The 18,482-nt window shown below is 41.7% G+C and overlaps 2 protein-coding genes across 2 annotated transcripts; both read left to right on the top strand.

The window, feature by feature from the left end:
• Nucleotides 1-2,873: 2,873 nt before the first annotated feature.
• On the top strand, nt 2,874-6,164 carry fpgt (fucose-1-phosphate guanylyltransferase). The gene is made up of 4 exons (XM_047588162.1): nt 2,874-3,032; nt 3,118-3,285; nt 3,398-3,490; nt 4,449-6,164. Exons 1-4 carry the CDS (start codon nt 2,960-2,962, stop codon nt 5,855-5,857), a joined length of 1,743 nt encoding a protein of 580 aa, XP_047444118.1. The 5' UTR covers nt 2,874-2,959; the 3' UTR covers nt 5,858-6,164.
• Nucleotides 6,165-6,440: 276 nt separating this feature from the next.
• tnni3k (TNNI3 interacting kinase) lies at nt 6,441-18,467 on the top strand. Its single transcript, XM_047588160.1, has 25 exons — nt 6,441-6,585; nt 6,933-7,041; nt 7,186-7,271; nt 7,541-7,638; nt 7,922-8,032; nt 8,553-8,651; nt 8,743-8,881; nt 9,576-9,720; nt 9,809-9,913; nt 10,012-10,106; nt 10,233-10,382; nt 10,467-10,550; nt 10,639-10,695; nt 11,221-11,313; nt 11,401-11,458; nt 11,546-11,740; nt 12,155-12,259; nt 12,333-12,385; nt 14,157-14,209; nt 14,678-14,810; nt 15,013-15,122; nt 16,142-16,201; nt 16,299-16,468; nt 17,640-17,719; nt 18,206-18,467. Exons 1-25 carry the CDS (start codon nt 6,546-6,548, stop codon nt 18,283-18,285), a joined length of 2,508 nt encoding a protein of 835 aa, XP_047444116.1. The 5' UTR covers nt 6,441-6,545; the 3' UTR covers nt 18,286-18,467.
• Nucleotides 18,468-18,482: the final 15 nt, after the last annotated feature.

Genomic DNA, 18,482 nt, shown 5'->3' with positions numbered 1-18,482 from the left:
GAAGGTGTTCTCCCCTGTGGAAAAGGGTCAGAATGAAAACACGTGGCCTGCAACTCCCAGAGAGATGCAGGAAAGTGAAACATCCTCAGAAGGAGAGTCTGATGTGGGCTTCCTCTTCCTCCTCCTTCCTCCTCTTGTGCTAAAGTCACATAAGGGTAGTAATTTAAACAAATGCCTGAGGGTTAGGAAGGTGGTCATAATGTTATGCCTGATCGGTGTATGTGCACTGGGCATTCAGTAGTTACTCAGCTGTTTAATTGGATGTGACTGTGAGGTATAATGTTCAATAAGCCAAAGTTTGTAATAAACTGAGCTTTTAGCGCGTGTGTTTTTTAACTGTGGGCGAGGATGACACCCTTTATTGTATAGCTACATCCTGCGTCAGTAGAGGGGGTGAAGGACACAATTTTATCTTGCTGGCATCTAAAAGGAAGCCATGTGATTCCAGGTGTAATGAGATAACCTTGCTTGCGTCATTTCACATTTATGCAGTTTTCTTCATTTTAACACACCCTCATATGCATCATGATTTCCACTTTATATTTTAGGCAACAAGCTGAGTAATACTGCAGCCTCCCACTTGCATTTTCATAAGATCTTGTGACGCAGTCCTCATTTTTTTCTGCCTCAGTGACCCATATCTGATCACTCTGTGCTCTGTCACTTTGCCCACTCATCCAGGTATAAATCTGTCCAAAGCATCCCTGGATGGATGTTTTATCGGTCTTGTTGCTTTACGCTGCACCTTAGTGCTCGCTGCTCTGCAGGTCACTTAACATTGTCTGATGTGTGCTGTTCTTATTTAAGGCCACAGTCAGTGAAGCAAGCCGGTACCTAAGGGCAACTCTCAAACCATCTTTCCATCCTGTATGCCTCTGCCTTGAATTCTGAACATGTCTGTCCCCACTGGCTTTGAACACTTCTCTCAGAACAGGCCTCCATCCTCTCCCAGAATAGCTGCTCCCTGTGGTTTTCAATTTTGTGGCTCGACAGACTGGTTTAACAGCTCACTTTTCTCGTGGTCTGCCTCCATCCTGTCAGCAGGCAACACCTGTAGAGCATCAGCTCAGCAATATTGCATAGATGCAGGTTTTGTTTTTCTCAGTGATGCATTTTGTTAACAAATTTCAAATTTCAACCAGAGCATCTCCACTTCAGTAAATATGAAATTAAAGTAGAAATGGTGAAAACAGTGTGCACTCGTTGTCAGATAATAAATTTATCACACAGTGCTCCAAATCGCTCTGGTAATAGCGACAAAAGATCTTTTTACAGTTGCAAAATTATTAATCATTACACCATCATTAGAAACAGAGAGGCAGGAATGTGCCCAGCGCTACAGCACTGTTAAAGAGGCTGTCTTAATAAAAACATAGCTTCCTTTTGGCACCAATGAGGTGTGAAGACGTTTTTGGCAGACAACCAATCCCTGGACATTTCCACTTATTGTTGTCATGGAGATTTGGGACCAAATCTGTTTTTTCCTAAAACACAGTGTCAGGAATGTGGCTCATGAGGAACTGAATGTATTTTGACAAAATATTCGGTTTTAATGCAGTCGAGCCATAGGATGTAGCAGTGTGTCTGTTACCATGGTAACATGTGGACAGTTTGTGCCATGTTAAAATGATACTTGGAGTCTCACAATCAATACAGCTGAGATTTAGATAAATGTATTTAACAGAAGCTACACGCACAGGTCACACAAGTGCTCATTTCATCTCATTATCATGTTTGTCTTTACTGAGAGCTGAATTATTGACGTCAGGATAGAGGTCTGCTTGTTTCTGCAAATTATGGACCAGCAAATCCAGAATAACACCATTTTTACTTGTAAGGGTGGTGCACGGTACAGAAAGGCCTTAATGTTATTCCCAGTCATTTGTAGAGGACCTTAGGAGGAGTTCATGCTCAACTATTAAGCCCAACTCGAAGGGTTATTAAAATCTGCTTTAATTATTTTTGTTTTCGTTAATTTTATTTAGTTTGGTTCTCACCAAGCTCCACTCGCCTTCTGTAAAGTGGACTTTTGTTTATTTCAGTGGAACTTAGTTTATTTAGTCATTTGTACTTCCATGTCATGCCACTCTCCACTTTTGCTTATTAATATAAAATATGTCTATTTTAATTAATAAGTCTACAAATGAAATAATGCCATTTGCTATATTATTACAGATTAAGCTATCCAGCACTGAATAGTAATAATAATTATTTAAAGATAATATATAATTCTGTGTGAGACATTTTACTGGATGACAATTCTTGTTTTAGTTAAGCCGGACTCTCAATGCAGGACGTTTACATAATTTTTAATGATGTAAAAAGTCTTACTTAAATATTCTTGCTGACTTCTTCTTCAGCTTTAGTTTTAAATTTACCTAAAATATCATTGCATCGTTTGAAAAATGCACAAAGGTTGGGAAGGTTAAAGTAAAAATTAATAATTTTTACTATTATTATTCTATTATTATTACTTTCATTCTTTTTTACAAGCTTTTATTTTTAAACTATTTTTACTTTTATTTTATTTTTGGCAGACATGAACTGAATAAATAATAAATAAAATCATTTTAAAAATGGATTACAGAATGTTGGTGACAAATTATATTTTAGATAAATAATTCTGGGTAAAAAATAAATAAAAGAACTGCCATATTAGTTACACATTTAAGACCCCTGAGTTTGCGAGTACGACAATTAATGTCAATAGGTTCACGATAGAGCAAATACTCTCTTTACATTCAACGTGAGTAATGATATCTGTTCTTTAATGTAATATAAATTTAATATTTAACTTTCCTTTCACCGCCTCTTCGTGTTCCCCGCGTACGTGGTAAATACAGGCACCCACGTGACCACACCCGGAAGTAAGACAGAAACTACAGCTTCGAAATATACACTAGACACAGTTTATTTGTCCATTTGTTTATACCAATACCCACTGTATTTAAGCTACAGCATGAACCAGGAATGTACCAGAAAGCTACAAACTGCAACCAGAGACAAGCTCAGAAAATTTAACCGTCTGCGCGGTGAGTTTTACTTGTAATGTTTCTGAATGATTTATGTCTCATGTAGTTCCGTGTAAGGTTAAGTTTCTCTTTGGTTTACCTGAAGGGCGAGAGGTGCAGCCCGGTGAGTTTTGGGATGTGGTGGTTGTGACGGCCGTGGACGGGAGCCAGAGAGAAGCGTACGAGCTGCAGATCAGAGAGAAAGTTGACAGGAGAGAGCTTCCTCTTGGGATTCAATACAAAGTCTTTTCAGATCCACCAGGGTCGAAAATAGGTGAGAGGGTCAGATAGCACTCTTTAATTTAAATACACTATCATTATTATTATTATAGTTCAAATGTGCTGTTAATTGCTTTTACTAATGTATCATATGCTGTGTTCTCAAGGGAATGGGGGCTCCACTCTGTACGCACTGCAGCAGCTGAATGACATCTATGGAAAAACTCTGGACAAACTGAGAGTCATCCTGATCCATGCAGGTTTCTACTTTTGCTTCATGGCTTTTCATGCTCTTTCACATTAAAACATCTATAACCTACTCCTACTTGATGATTCATTAAGTACAAAAGTGAACACAAGTATAAAACAAGTCCAACACTAAATCGTAACTTCATGGAGTTTTTGAAATAACTGTGTGTTCATTTTGGAGGTAGTTGCTTGTAGTAATATTTACTTGGGTTGTATACCAACACACACTTGTGTTTAGTCTGGTACAGTTAAATCGCACCAAGAACTAAATCCTCCAAAGTGATCTCAGTTGAATTACCTCCTTTTAGTCGGGGAGATTATATTATTATTGTTTTTTACCTTTTGGAAGCTGAAACCTGAATCGTTTGTGCAGTTTTCACTTGACAAATAACCTGAGCATTGTTAAAACTGTTGGAAGTGGTGTTATTGAGGATAAATGAATTATTATTGCATGCTTAATCATTCTTAATCAATAGCAGTGTAAAAGAACTCTTCTGTCAAAATGAGGAAAAACTGAAATCCACTGATTCATGCTGAGTCTTTTGTGTCCTAATGTGTCACAAGTACTATTGCATAATTGTGAGATTATCTATTTTCAAAAAAATCATGCCAATATTACAATATTTATTAATTTATCTATAATATAAAACCAGAAAGACAGTCATTATATTATATTGTTGACTATAACAGTTGAAAACTATTCCTCAGTTCCTCAGTCATATATAAACGAAAAGTAAATAGTTAGAACCTCATCGTCATAAAAAAACAGTTTTCTGTTTTCTGTGTGATATGAGGATAATTGCACTCTTATATGCACTTTTTTAATTGATTCAAGAGCAGGTCAGACTTTACAAAATAATTGTACCAGAAAATTCTTCCACAATAATTGCATATATAATAAATAAATAACTGCATCAGTACAGTACTCGATGCAGTATTTCCCACTCTTACGCATTCTCATTTTTCCAGGAGGGTTCAGTCAGCGTCTTCCCAGTGCCAGCGCTCTGGGAAAGATTTTCATGGCCTTGCCACTGGGTGACCCCATCTACCAGATGTTGGAGCTCAAACTGGCCATGTACGTGGACTTCCCGTCACAAATGAAGCCTGGTGTCCTGGTGACCTGTGCGGATGACATAGAGCTCTATAGTATTGCAGAGGAAGAGGGTGTTAAGTTTGATAAACCTGGCTTCACAGCTTTGGCCCACCCCTCCCCACTCTCTGTAGGAACTACCCACGGTGTGTTTGTGTTGGATCCACATGAAAAGTCTTCTCACTCGGAAATGGAGAACACTTCCTGTCTGTGCTTTCTGCACAAGCCGAGCGTTGATAAGATGCGAGAGAGCGGAGCAGTTTGTGAAAGGCGATGCGGGCTGTTTTCTCTGTCCGACACTGAGTTTGTGTACACGGACAGTACCTATTACGTTGATATGGATACCGCAAAGTCTCTTCTCAAGCTACTGAAAGAGTTGGGGCCTTTGGACTGTGAGATAGACGCATATGGCGACTTTCTTCAAGCACTGGGCCCTAAAGCCACCATAGAATACACCAACAACACTGCTAATGTCACCAAGGAGGAGAGCAGTCTGGTGGAAATCCGCCAAAAGATCTTCCATCTTCTGAAAGGGACTCCTCTGAATGTCATTCTCCTCAACAACTCCAAGTTTTATCACATTGGAACCACTTCAGAATACCTCTGTCACCTGACTGAGGATGCAGCTCTGAGGAGAGAGCTGGGTCTCCTATCCTCAACCTTCAGTGTAAATGAAAACTCTGAAGACTCCTCCGGCTACTGTGTCATGTACAGCGTCCTTGATCCCAGCTGCTCTGTGGGAGCTGGATCAGTGGTGGAGTACTCCAGCCTGGCAGCAGGAGTGTCTGTAGGTAGGGGCTCCATCGTCAGCGGCTGCTGGGTCAGTCCAGGCCTCTCTGTGCCCGATGGAGCCTTCATTCACTCTCTGTGCGTGAACCACCAGCACCGAACCATGTTTGTTACCGTCTTCTTTGGGATTAACGACAACCTCAAGCGCAGTGTGGATGCCCCTGCTTACATGGAAAAGCTGAAGTTTTTTGGGCTCAGCATGACCGAGTGTCTTTCCCACTGGAAGATGGAGAACAAAGACCTGAGGTTCTCTGGCGACTCATCCAGCTGTAGCTTGTGGAACGCCTGTCTGTTTCCCGTTTGCTCGGACCAGCAAAGCTCATTCTCTCTGTCTCTGAGGATGCTGGACGCCGTCCTGAGTGACTCCGCGATGCCCCTGCCCAAAGGCACAGAGCTGATGTCGATGCAGGAGTGTTTGCAGTGTAAGAACCTGGAGGAGATGCTGAAGCTCAGGAAGGGTCTATATGACGCCATCAGACAGAGGAGACCGAGCAACTGAAACAGACGGGAGAAACAGAACTGTTCACAGATCTTTAGCTCACATGTACTGGTTATGTTTTATGTTGTCAAACAATGACACTGGTTGCACTATAAATGATTGGTGGTGTGTTTTCATATGGTTGTTGATCAATCAGGGCTAAGAGTTCAATTTTAATTCTAAGTTGTTATTATTTAGTTTCTTTCAATTAAAAATTATGCATTCTGATTGTTTCAAAATCTTTTGTTGCTATTTATGTCTTCCGCATCCACTCCTTTAAACAAGCACTGAATAAAATTTGCACACAGATCTGTGGTAGTTTTCTAAATTTTTCAGCTGATCTAGAATTACACTATCATACGTTGTATTGGTTTGCAGTAATTGCTGGAACAAATGTTGACTTTATTGGTTTCCCTCCTGTTTTTCCTGCAGTCGCAACGTCTGCTGTGACAAACGTTTTCAGACCCTGTGACACTGGTCACCTTCCTTGTTTCATATTGTTGGTCTATATTACATTGTATACACACACAGTGGTGGGAGATCAGTTGTCATAGTTGTTAGGCATTCCACTCTGAGGTGTTTATTTTTAGCTCACAGCCATGATCCCCCCTTTATCTGGACCTTGGCAATTCTGTCACAGTGAGAGATCATATTCCTGTATTACTCTAGTTAAATACACGACACGCAGAAAAAGAAAGGGGTTCCTTCGATGGGAAATTACAAATCAAGACCATCCCAGACGTGCACAGGTAATGGCTTTTGATTTGAATCCACAAGATTGAGAGGGAAGTTTGCAGTGAATAAGGTGAAGCCAGGGAGGAGGGGTTTTGCTTTCAGCTGTCATCAGTGTGGACCACAGACGCTGAGAAGCTTCATAAGCTTAATATCTGTGGCTGGTCGGTGCAATTAGAGCTGTATTAAAATGCAGCATACAGCTATTTTGATCCAGTTTGTTTCCTTTTTGAGCAATAAGCGTACTGAGTCAGTTACTTATTGTTTCTGCATGTATGTATTAATAAGCAGTGGTCATTAAATAGTTGTGTTTGCCCCCTCCACACACATGCGCACACACACACACCGTGATGGTGGGGTGAAGATGAGTGGAAGAAGAAGGTGGGTGAGTCATACTCTGTGATCGTGGAGAAGCTGGAAGATGACTTCCAGCTCAAAGACACGGAGCTGGTGGACCTCAAACTTGCTTTCAGGTGACAACTGAATTCAATCATCGCAGAAATTCTGATGAGTACTTGTCCCTCAGCTGGTTTTTCTCTGCCTTGTTTGATTACTCTTCTTTGTCAGTGGCTTTCTTGTTTTCACAAGCAGGTGATGTTGATTTTTCTGTGGCTCAGCTCTGATGAGGCTTTTCAGAAGGTGAACGTGTGCTACCGCACAGAGAAGGGGCTTTCACTGCTGCATCTCTGCTGTGTATGTGGAGGTATGTGCGACTGCTACGGTCTATAAATAACTCCTCCACAAAGTGTGACAGCGGGGGGAAGGATTACTGTGGACTGACTGACGTTATCGCCTGTAGACGACAGCATTGTAGTAAACAGCAGAACTGAATTACAGAAACACAACTTAAAGTCACAACAATATTTTACCATTAGCTCAAACAATTCACATAGTTTATCCCTTTCATTCAGGTTGTTGTTATTTTATCCACAATTTGTTGAGTACAAGATCTGACATATTTGTGTCTACCAGGGAACAAGGGTCATATACGCAGCCTGATGCTCAAAGGTCTGCGTCCTTCCAGACTCACCAGGAACGGATTCACTGCGCTCCACCTGGCTGCTTACAAGGTGAAGAGAATTAAACAGCAAAAAAAAAGAAAAATACGACGTCAATATGTGCTCCGAAGTACAATCCATGTCTTCGTCTTGCTTATGTTATGTGTGACATGTGGTTGAGAGCTTTCTAAAGTTTTACCACATGGTGGAGTGCAAGTACACACAAAGGCAGTGTGGTCAGCTGCGCGTTAAATAGATTCATTGTGATGGTATGGCACTCACAACTCGAGTTCACTCGAGTTCTTTATCAAACCACAAAATATCGGTGTATTCATGTTTCATTTACATGCCACAGGACAACGCCGAACTGGTGACTGCACTTCTCCACGGAGGGTCAGATGTGCAGCAAGTGGGATACGGTGCCCTCACAGCTCTGCATGTTGCCACACTGGCTGGGCATCACGAGGTAAGAAGGAGGTTATCAGCAGCTGTGCACCACATTAGATTATATTCAGCTTTATTGTCTTCACACACGTAAAGGTACAGAGCAACAAAATGCAGTTTAGCATCTAACCAGAAGTGCGATAATCAGTAAGTGCATGTAGCATAAATAGTGTGGTATATACAGTAAGTGGAATGGTACAGGTTGGTTTTATAGCACAGAGACAATATTTATAGATGGAAACCTATGTACAGGTGAGACCATGTATACAGGTGAATGAGCAGGATATACACAATGACTGAACATATTATTCAGATGGATATGTGGCAGATGATAAATTAGGCTATATAAAATACAGATAAAAGTGAGCATTAAACAGTGCATAAATAATAAGTAGCAGTTGCTTAATCTAATTTGATACATAGCACTGTGAAAACAGATTATTTAAAGTGTCCGTGTGCAGAGCAGTCCAGTAGTGCAATGGTGATGGTGTGACAGTCCACAGTGAGTCCGTAGACTGATATTTTGCCTGTTTCTCCACCAGGCTACAGATATACTACTACAGCATGGAGCTTTTGTCAATGTTCAGGATGCTGTGTTTTTTACTCCACTGCATATCGCTTCGTACAACGGCAACGAGCAGGTAATTTCTCAGACTGAGACTGACGTTGACTGAATGTTTTTCTCACCTAGATTCCTATATTTCTTCTTCTTGTCCCCTTTTGTCCCTCTAGCTGGTAAAGCTGCTCCTGAAGTTTGGGGCAGATGTGAATTTGGGTGGTGAGGTGGGTGACCGGCCATTACATCTGGCTGCTGCGAAAGGTTTTCTTCCTATCATCAAACTGCTGCTGGGTGAAGGGAGCAAAGCTAACGGTGAGCCATGAGGCTCCAAGAGGGCGTTGGTTATTTTCATGTAGATATCCAGCCAGTGTTCATGGTAACTCTGCGTCTGCTACATTAATGAAGAATACAGATTTTTCTGTGCCATCATGCTAGCACAACCATTAACACAATGCCTACGTGTACCAGAATGCATTGTGCTCAAGCACCTGATGCTCAATCTCTAAATAATTCCAGATATTACCTGGTGTGGCTTCTCTGTGTACAAAAGTAAATGTTTTGTTCGAAATGACACCGTATCACTGTTGGTAGAACAAAAGGCTTAACTCACGCTAAATCGAGGTAACAAGAAAACAGCTCCACCCTCTTGCAAGGTCAATGCAGCTGCAGCCTCTTTCTTTCTCTGCGGGATTCATCTCTATACTTTGAATTTAATAAATACCCTGTCTATCTGAGTCAGCCAATACACTTTAAAAAGTGTCTTCCATAACGTCCTTCACATTCATCATGAAACATGCAGATATTTCTGTTGAAAATGCAGTTATTTTTCAATACAATTCAGACAGATTGGCTGAAAATAGTTGTGTTGGTCTTCAAAGCTACTTCAGCCAACCACAGTCTAAATGTACTAATTTTCATCTTCAGAAGCCACAGTGAGGCTAGTTAAGTTCAGCAATTAAAGATGATTGTGGCAATGATTGTTGAATTTTTGTGCTCTTCTCACCAGTAAATGCCCAAGACAATGAAGATCACGTTCCTCTCCACTTCTGCGCCCGTTTCGGTCACCATGAGATTGTCCGTTTTCTCCTGCAGGGCAACTTTGATGTACAGCCCCACTCTGTCAACATCTACGGGGACACACCATTACACCTGTATATGTTTTACAGTATCATAGTACCTCTCTTCATTTATTGGTAAATGACATGAGTTATGTTGCAACGAACTGTATTGTTTCATCAGGGCCTGCTACAATGGAAAATTGGCAGCAGTGAAGGATTTAATCCAGTTTTCTGGTGCAGAAAGTCTTTCAAAGGAGAACATATTTAGTGAAACAGCACTTCACAGGTACAATCTAACAAGACAGTTTCATTTCTAAAATATCACAAGTGAGTGTAATCCCTGTTGCCCGGAAGGTGATAATGAATTCATATCTCATGTCACAGTGCATGCACATATGGTAAAGACCTAGAGATGGTGAAGTTCTTGCTCAGCCAAAATGCCATGAGCATCAACTATCAAGGCCGAGATGGACATACAGGTGATTTCTTTCATGCTTTAAATCTAACATAAAACATCTGTTTAGCTTTATAGCTAATTCCACACTAAGTTTATAACCAGGTATGAGTTTTATTTTTTACTATGTGTGTGTTGTGCCAATGTTTAGCTCTACACAGCGCCTGTTTCCATGGTCACATCCGCCTGGTGCAGTTCTTGCTGGACAGTGGGGCAGACATGAACCTTGTGGCCTGTGATCCCAGCAGGTCAAGTGGAGAGAAAGAAGAGCAGACCTGTCTGATGTGGGCTTATGAAAAAGGTGTGTTTGTATGGATATGAGCTTGGACAATATGAGTAAAATTCTTATTAAAATATGCTCACATTCTCTTATTGTCTTTCCCAGGTCATGATGCCATTGTCACCTTACTAAAGCACTACAAGCGTCCAGATGACTCACCCTGCAATGAGTACTCCCAGCCAGGAGGGGGTGAGTCAGCACAGTAGAAATTGTTGTCTGGAATAATATCCAACACAATCTCCATGTGACTCCATGTGTGAATATATACCTCTTTCAGATGGATCCTACGTTTCTGTCCCGTCTCCTCTTGGAAAGATCAAAAGCATGACCAAAGGTAGTCAGGTGGAGTGAAGTGCAACAGATTTCCAGCAGCACTGTCAGCTGATGTGACAGCACACCCATGTCTATTGCCAAGGGATGTGGATGATAACACTTGGCTGCTGTGTTTACCTGTGACACTGGGAGTGGTGTGAACTACATATTCATCTCTCTAACGTCCCCAAGCTACTGATATTACTATATTTGTTAAAACCATTTTAAACCTTGCAAATGTCAATCCTTACATGTAGAAAATTGTCACCCCCTAATTGGCCTAAGAATGAAGAGCGGGAGCGGCGTTAGTAATAACACAACTGGGAATCTGAGAATGAAATTTTATTTTCTGATTGTTGATGGTGGAAACATTCCCTGCCTGTAGGAAATTGCTGCGTTGAACTTACTTTAACTAGCACGTAGTACTTAAATTAAATTGAGTTAAAAGTGATTCTGAAATGTAAATGGTACAGTGAATTAAAAAGAGTAACTTGACTTCCTGTGCACTCCCTGTTGCGGTTAACAATGCCTTCAACTTTCTTTTCAGAGAAAGCAGACGTTCTTGTGCTCAGAGCGAGCCTCCCATCTCATTTCCACCTTCAGATGTCTGATCTGGAGTTTAATGAAATTATTGGCTCAGGTAAGTCTATTCCATTTAGTTTTTCCTTTCAGCTAATGGGCTTAATGAGGATATTGTTATTGATAATCGTGTGTGTTTCATACACAGGATCCTTCGGACGAGTGTATAGAGGCAAATGCAGAAACAAAATAGTGGCCATAAAACGGTAGTTGTTCATACAACCTTGGATCCCCTTTCTGTTATGGCGTAAGACAAATGTGACCAGTCTTTCAACCTTCACTTTCCTCCGTAGCTATCGAGCCAACACGTACTGCTCAAAGTCGGACGTGGATATGTTCTGCAGGGAGGTTTCCATCCTGTGCCGCCTCAATCACCCCTGTATCATCCAGTTTGTGGGAGCGTGTTTGAACGATCCCAGTCAGTTTGCTATTGTCACCCAGTACGTCTCTGGAGGCTCACTGTTCTCCCTGCTGCACGAGCAGAAGAGGTAAAGAAGTTTACATTATCCTTTCTTCTGCTTCTCTTGAAATACTTCTAAAGTAAACTTTGACAACTAAGTTGGAGTTGTGGTGCAGGGAAGTGTGTTAGTATCTGGGTATTGGTTCTGATAAATTAGATATAACAGAGAGGTCCAGTTACTTTAAGTTGTTACTTAGTGCATTAGAGGCATGTGTTTGTGCAGCACAGCTGACTGTTCCAGGTCTCATTATCATCCTTGGAATCTCTCCCCCTCAGCCGGGATCACCATTGATCCAGATGAAGTGTTCCGCTAACTGTGTGGCCAGGTGTTGTCTTTATAGACTGTCCTATTGATCTGTGTAAAGTGCTGTGTATGTGATTGGCAGAGGCCATTGATCTGGCACTAAGTGGTTTGCTGCTTTAATGATGTGTCAATGGACAGGCTTATCGACCTGCAGTCCAAGCTCATCATTGCCATCGACGTGGCCAAGGGCATGGAGTACCTGCATAACCTCACCCAGCCTATCATCCACAGGGACCTCAACAGGTAGGTGCCACAGGAATAACATATAACATATAATAACTGTTGTCATTGCAAATAATGTGTACCTTCTTTCCAGTCATAATATTCTGCTTTATGAGGATGGGCACGCCGTGGTGGCTGATTTTGGAGGTGAGAGACATAAAATGACTCCTGGTAATGTGACAGATGTTTACTTGAGGATTTACTTAAATGAATGGACGGTCATCTTTGGATTGAGTGGTTAATGCATTATCTGTAGTTGAGGTAACAATTAGAAGGTCAAACCTCAAGAAGGATTAACATGTCATTTGAAAGAGAAAGGCTTTGATTTCATCAGCAATACTCAGCTGATAAAACTCCTTCGTCTGTTCAGTTGCTCTTGAAGATGTATGCGACCAACATGTGTTAAAATCACACAAGAACAGATGTGATTGATGTGGAGTTTCACATGAACTTGATAAAAATTTGATTCACCAACCAATTTTTAAAGAGTGCACACATATGCAATTAAACTTTCTTTTAGCAGCGCAGGAAAAGGTTGTACGTTTTTTGAATAAATGTACAAAATTTCTCATACAGCTTATCTTCTCTTGACTTAAACACATTTGTAAGGAACATGCATTTGTGGGATGAGCAGTGGAGCTGAGTATGTGAGTTGAGCCCATGAAAGATTTGCCAAATCTTCTCGTCCAATGCCAACTGCTTTTTTTGTTGTTGTTGTTGACTCTTGTTTAGTGTTGTATTGGCTGATTGAAGTCTTAAGAAACAAGACATATTGGCAATAAACAGTTTATCCTGGTCATACACTGCTGTGTGATGGCATCCCATTCTTCAACCAGCATTTGTTGCTGGTTAGCCAATGAGGTCATGGTGATCACTCTGGCACAAACAGCATGCCCAAGCTGATTCCTCAAGTGTTCAATGGGGTTGAGGTCAGGACATTTCATCCTCTTCTCTCTCAAATTCTTGAGGCAGCCTGTGATAAACCTCAGTGTGTGTGTGTGAGAGTTGTCATCTTGGAGTATAGAGTTTGTTCCCAGACTGTGAAGATATGGACCCTATTCAGATCAGTTAAATGTGGCATACCGATTCTTGGAGCAGACACCACATGTCCACTGTAGCAGGGCCCATGCTCACACCTGGCTTACCAGAAGTTCAAAACAAGGGTCAGTAACAACAGCAAAACAAAACAAAAAAAAGCAGTTTGGCATTAGCAGAGATTTAGCAAATCCTACATAGGCACAGTCCACACACTCAGCTCCGCTGCTCACCCCACAAATTTGTGTTCCTTACAAATGTGACACTGTTTAAAAGGAGAATAGTGAGACTTTCAAGCATTGCTACAACAAAGAAATAATCTACCAAGCACAAATTGTCTTATTTTTTGTGCTAAGTTTACTTACTCACAAAACCTGCTGATTTAACAGGCATGTTTAGACTTTATTACCACAGTAGGAAGCATCGAAGTAATGTTTCTGATGCTCCAGATTTTAAAAAAAGCAGAGGAAGGATCCCAGAATGAAAAAGAACGTATCAGAGTGGACTAATACCATCGTAATATGGTGTTTGTTTTTACTGTCAACCTACCAGTGTTTGTGTAATTACTCTCATAGCCAGAAGGGGGAGACAAAACCTCTGCATTGTAGCTTTAAAACTAGCTGACCACCCAAAGTTAGTGGTGTGTGATGTATCGTCACGAAGCGGGATTTTTCAGGAGATCGTCTTTCCTGATTCAAGTTACAGCACAATCATTTTTCTGCATGTTTAGGTAAATTTATAATGATGTTGCTTAAATGCAGGTTTGAAGCTGTGTTTTGACGTTGTTTTAATAACTTTTTTTTTTTATAGCTCAACTTAAATCCACATTTTCTATACTTACCACCGTCCTCTGACCTTTGGATATACTTCCCTTTTTCTGCAGAGTCCAGATTTTTACAGTCTGTGGAGGAGGACAACATGACCAAGCAGCCAGGGGTCAGTGCAGTTAGCTCCTTTTGATTTACTTGATGACACACGCTAAATTCTCCACCTCTTCAACAAGAAAATACTCTGCATCATCTGCAGCATCCGTGAAACAATAAGTCACTTTGGGAAAAGTGTATGCTGTTATTTTGTTCAAGCCAGAGCTTCTTCTGGCACCTGCCATCAATTACCCGCCAGCTAAAGAAGAAAACTGCCTTCATGCAGATTTTGTCTGAATGTGCTGACTCAGTACTACACTCCAGAGTGCTTGGCCTGCAGTTTGGTGTTAAGTGTGTTACATCTCTTGGGAGCTGTTGTGACGAACTACTTGCCCTTGCTGGGATTCAGTGTTTATGTCTGTAATTGGGCCTCATTTTGTGCGTTGGCAGTCGCACAGTGCTTCTTTAAAACCAGCCTGCCAAACAAAAGATCTTTTCATGACAATTGTCAGCACTTGAATGCCTTTGTGTGTTTGTGCAGAACCTGCGTTGGATGGCTCCTGAGGTGTTCACCCAGTGCACCCGCTACTCAGTGAAGGCCGACATGTTCAGCTACGCCCTCTGTCTGTGGGAGCTGCTCACTGGAGAAATTCCATTTGCCCACTTGAAACCTGGTAATTTTTCATCAAATATTCTGACACGTTGGTTTAATTAGCCTGAATTTTCACTCTGATTTTTTAGAGTTCACACTATCTAAACTGTTTTTCACAAGAAAGCATGTAACATGTTGAAGAAAAATCAAATAGAACACAACCGCGCCTCAGAGAGGCTGTCACACAACACTTGATTACATTTAAAGTGTTCTCGTGTCCTCAGCGGCTGCAGCTGCAGACATGGCCTATCATCACATCCGGCCTCCAATTGGGTACTCCATCCCCAAACCCATCTCTGCTCTTCTGATGAGAGGCTGGAACTCCTGTCCAGAGGTAAACAACACGCTTTCACCTTTTCCCGTGTTTCATGTGAGCTCCAGTTATAATAACTCGTTTTACACATTATACAGTGGTGCTGAGCATATGGTGAAGCATGCCGCCTTGCAGTGTAAAATACTACGTCTCATCAGTGTCATTAGCTATAGTGATGCTCTGAGAGGTGATTAAAATGCCGAGTCGGCTCCTTCAGTGCACATGCAGCAGTAATGAATGAGACAGGCCGATCCCCAGATGGTACATTATTGCGTGGCTGTTCACATTTAGGACCTGGACCTGCTTCTGTGCTGTGATGTTCACAATCAGCTAGGGATTTTTTTTTTTTTTTTTTTGTCTCAGCCTCATTAAGTGGTATATCTCCTTCCTGTTTGCCATCTCACACTGCCAACCAGCCAGCCTGTTTATAGATGTGTCTCTTGTTGTCATCGACCTGTAAACATTTGATTTAACCAGAGCCATAATAGGCCTTCTCTCCCGGTGGCTCACTGTACGGTACATCAGTTCTCATGTGGTTTACAAACTGGGACATGCTGTACTGTACAGAGAGGTGTATTTATGAAGCCTTTGTAAAAAAAAAAAAAAAAAAAAAAAAAACAACACTGAGGTATTTCTTTTGTCTTTGGAGCAGTAATTACTTGACGGTCATCAAACAAGTGGAATTCTTCTGCTAAATTAAAAATCTGAAGTTTGCCTACAATGTTGACCCATTATTATATTCTCCGCATATCTGTGGCGTCTTGGTTTCACCTGTGATATATGCAGACAGACTACTGTCTGAGGATTTGATGTATAATTGAAGAGCTCTGTGGTGGCGGTGTTTGTTCTTTTACGGCGAGGCTTGAGATCTAAAGACTGCTTTTTGAAGCCGACTTCACCTTTGCTTCTTGTGTGGGTGGACTAAAATAAACAGAGAGCACAGGCCGGTGTCAGGGAGAATACACCTGTGTGTCTGTTTTGGGACACGCTTGATGCGTTTATGACTGTCTTTGAAGCTCATCACTTTTTTCTAAATTTAGGACAGGCCTGAGTTCTCTGAAGTGGTTTCCAACCTGGAGGAATGCCTGTGCAACGTTGAGGTATATTTCATACATTCTAAAGTGCCACCTGGTTTAACACTGCTGTGCTTCGCATACAGTACATGTTGTAATGATTAAACGACGGCCTGTGTCACAGCTGATGTCTCCAGCCTCCAGTAACAGCAGCGGCTCCCTGTCGCCCTCCTCCTCCTCCGACTGTCTGCTCGGGCGAGGAGGACCGGGCCGGAGCCACGTGGCCGCCCTGCGCTCCCGCTTTGAGCTGGAGTACGCTCTCAACACTCGCGCCTACGCCTTCTGGACTCAGAGGTGAGGGAGCTGCTCGAGCACGTCCTTAGGCAGGTGAAGGTCGGGGCGATGAGAATCATTTACTGCACAATGGCTGCGCACGTACTCACTGGTCCTCAGCTGCTGGCCAGAGTGGACTCTGGTTTAAGGTCTTAATCAGCTGAAGTTGTTTTCATGAAGCTTTGTAATGACCAAGCAACAATGGTGGAAGGTAGTTATTAGTGTGTCTGATTGGCACATGATTTTATAGCAGCTGCAGCTTCTTTATTTAACCAGGTGCATTAGGTATTACCAGAATATTACCAGCGGGTGGGACAGACTCATAGACCTCATTCAGGTAACGAAATTTATTCTGATTGGACAGGCCTCACGTCAGTTTAAAAACTAGAGCCGAGGAAAATGCTTTTTTGGCTTGACGCTTGGCTGACTGGAATTCCTCTGGGCCAAGTTGTCATGTGGGCGTGCTTTGTTAAAACAAATCCTGTAAACAAGTGTTACACTGGTAACACATAGGCCAGTTAAGATACTGTCAGCAACACCGAGGAGTGGAGTTGCTCGGATACCGAAGAGGTAACAAAGGAAAGGAAATGCAATGAAACATGCATGGCCCTCTGACCGAGAAGGAAGGCCTCGATTAGACGTCTGGAGTTGGGCCCCTGTGCTGTGTAATATTACTGTGTGTGTGTGCGTGTGTGTGCGTGTGTGTGTAAGAGGGAGAGAGAGAGAGAGAGAAAGAGTTGATGCCTGGTAACAGTTACTATGATCCGAGTAAGAGGAGTTGGGGTTATTACAGGGAGGTATTAACTTCCCTAACGCTCATCAAGACTTTTCTCTGTGCTTACTTACTAAAAAAAGATGCAAATTGTAACAGTGGGTTAAACGTGACATTTCACAAATATACAGAATAATATGGTTGAATTTAATAATTTCCCTTTAATATCCTTGATGTATAGCTTTATGTTTTCTCAATGTGTTGAATCTGTCATCATCAATTTTGTAAACAGTACCTGTAGGGAAAGGGAAAGCGGGCGGCCGCTGGGTCGGGTATTACATATTGAATTTCTCCCGCCTGTATCTGGCTCCATCTCATCTGTCTTCCTCCATGTAAACGTAGCGGTATATATCCCCGGGCCGGTTTTGTTTCGCAGCAGATAAACGAATGAGGGCTGAGGCTGTTCATCTTTACTTTCAGCGAGCGTCGCCGAGCGTCCGGGGGCCTTTCACTGGAGGAGCTGAGAAGGAACATGCAGTTTTCTCCCATTGACCGAAATGGTTTGTGTGCAAAATACGCAGTCATACTGTACAATGATGGGATTTTTAGGAGTAAAGTTGCACAACTTTTTAACATTTTTATGTATATAAGTAGGAAGTTATAGATTTAAAAATGAGGCTGTTGCTATTTGTTATTTTTCTTAATGGCCACATATTCTGTTAGAGGACCAATAAGAATAATGAACTATGAGTTAGAGTCTGCGCCAAATAAATGTATTCACAAATATTTAGTCTTCTTTTTTAAGAAGAAGTTTAAAAAACAAAGTGCAGGAGTAAAAGTGGACTCCTTAGGTGCTATTTTCAGTGGCGGATGAATATACATTTGTGTGTTTATGGCAGCGTGACTCCTTTTCCCTTTCTGCTTTGGAATCAGTTCCGTGTTGATTGATTAATTTAAAATAATGCTAATGTAGCTGCCTGTCAGTATTAATTATAGGAGAAGTGAATGCGAGTGTCAGTGATGTTGGTGATTTGTGTCTTCCTCAGGGTACGTGTCTGATCCCATGAGCACCATGAGATTCTGCTCCTCCTTCAGCAGCAGCGGCAGCTTCGAGGACAGTAACTGAACGACCCGCTCTTCAATAAGTCCTCATTATTCTGGACATTTATTTTATCTTGTGAATTCATTGTATCTCACTATTTACTTGTGATCTTTAGTATATGAATGAGTTGTTTGCAAGCTGTACACGCACAGTCTCTCATAGATTTTGTACAGTGTTTACTTCACCACGTACAACGTGTAAAAACATACAGTGGGGGAAAT

The sequence above is a fragment of the Mugil cephalus genome, chromosome 6 (assembly GCF_022458985.1).
Source record: "Mugil cephalus isolate CIBA_MC_2020 chromosome 6, CIBA_Mcephalus_1.1, whole genome shotgun sequence".
In the NCBI taxonomy this organism is placed as follows: domain Eukaryota; kingdom Metazoa; phylum Chordata; class Actinopteri; order Mugiliformes; family Mugilidae; genus Mugil; species Mugil cephalus.
The sequence above is the reverse complement of the archived record's forward strand: the minus strand, read 5'-3'. Positions and strand labels throughout refer to the sequence as shown.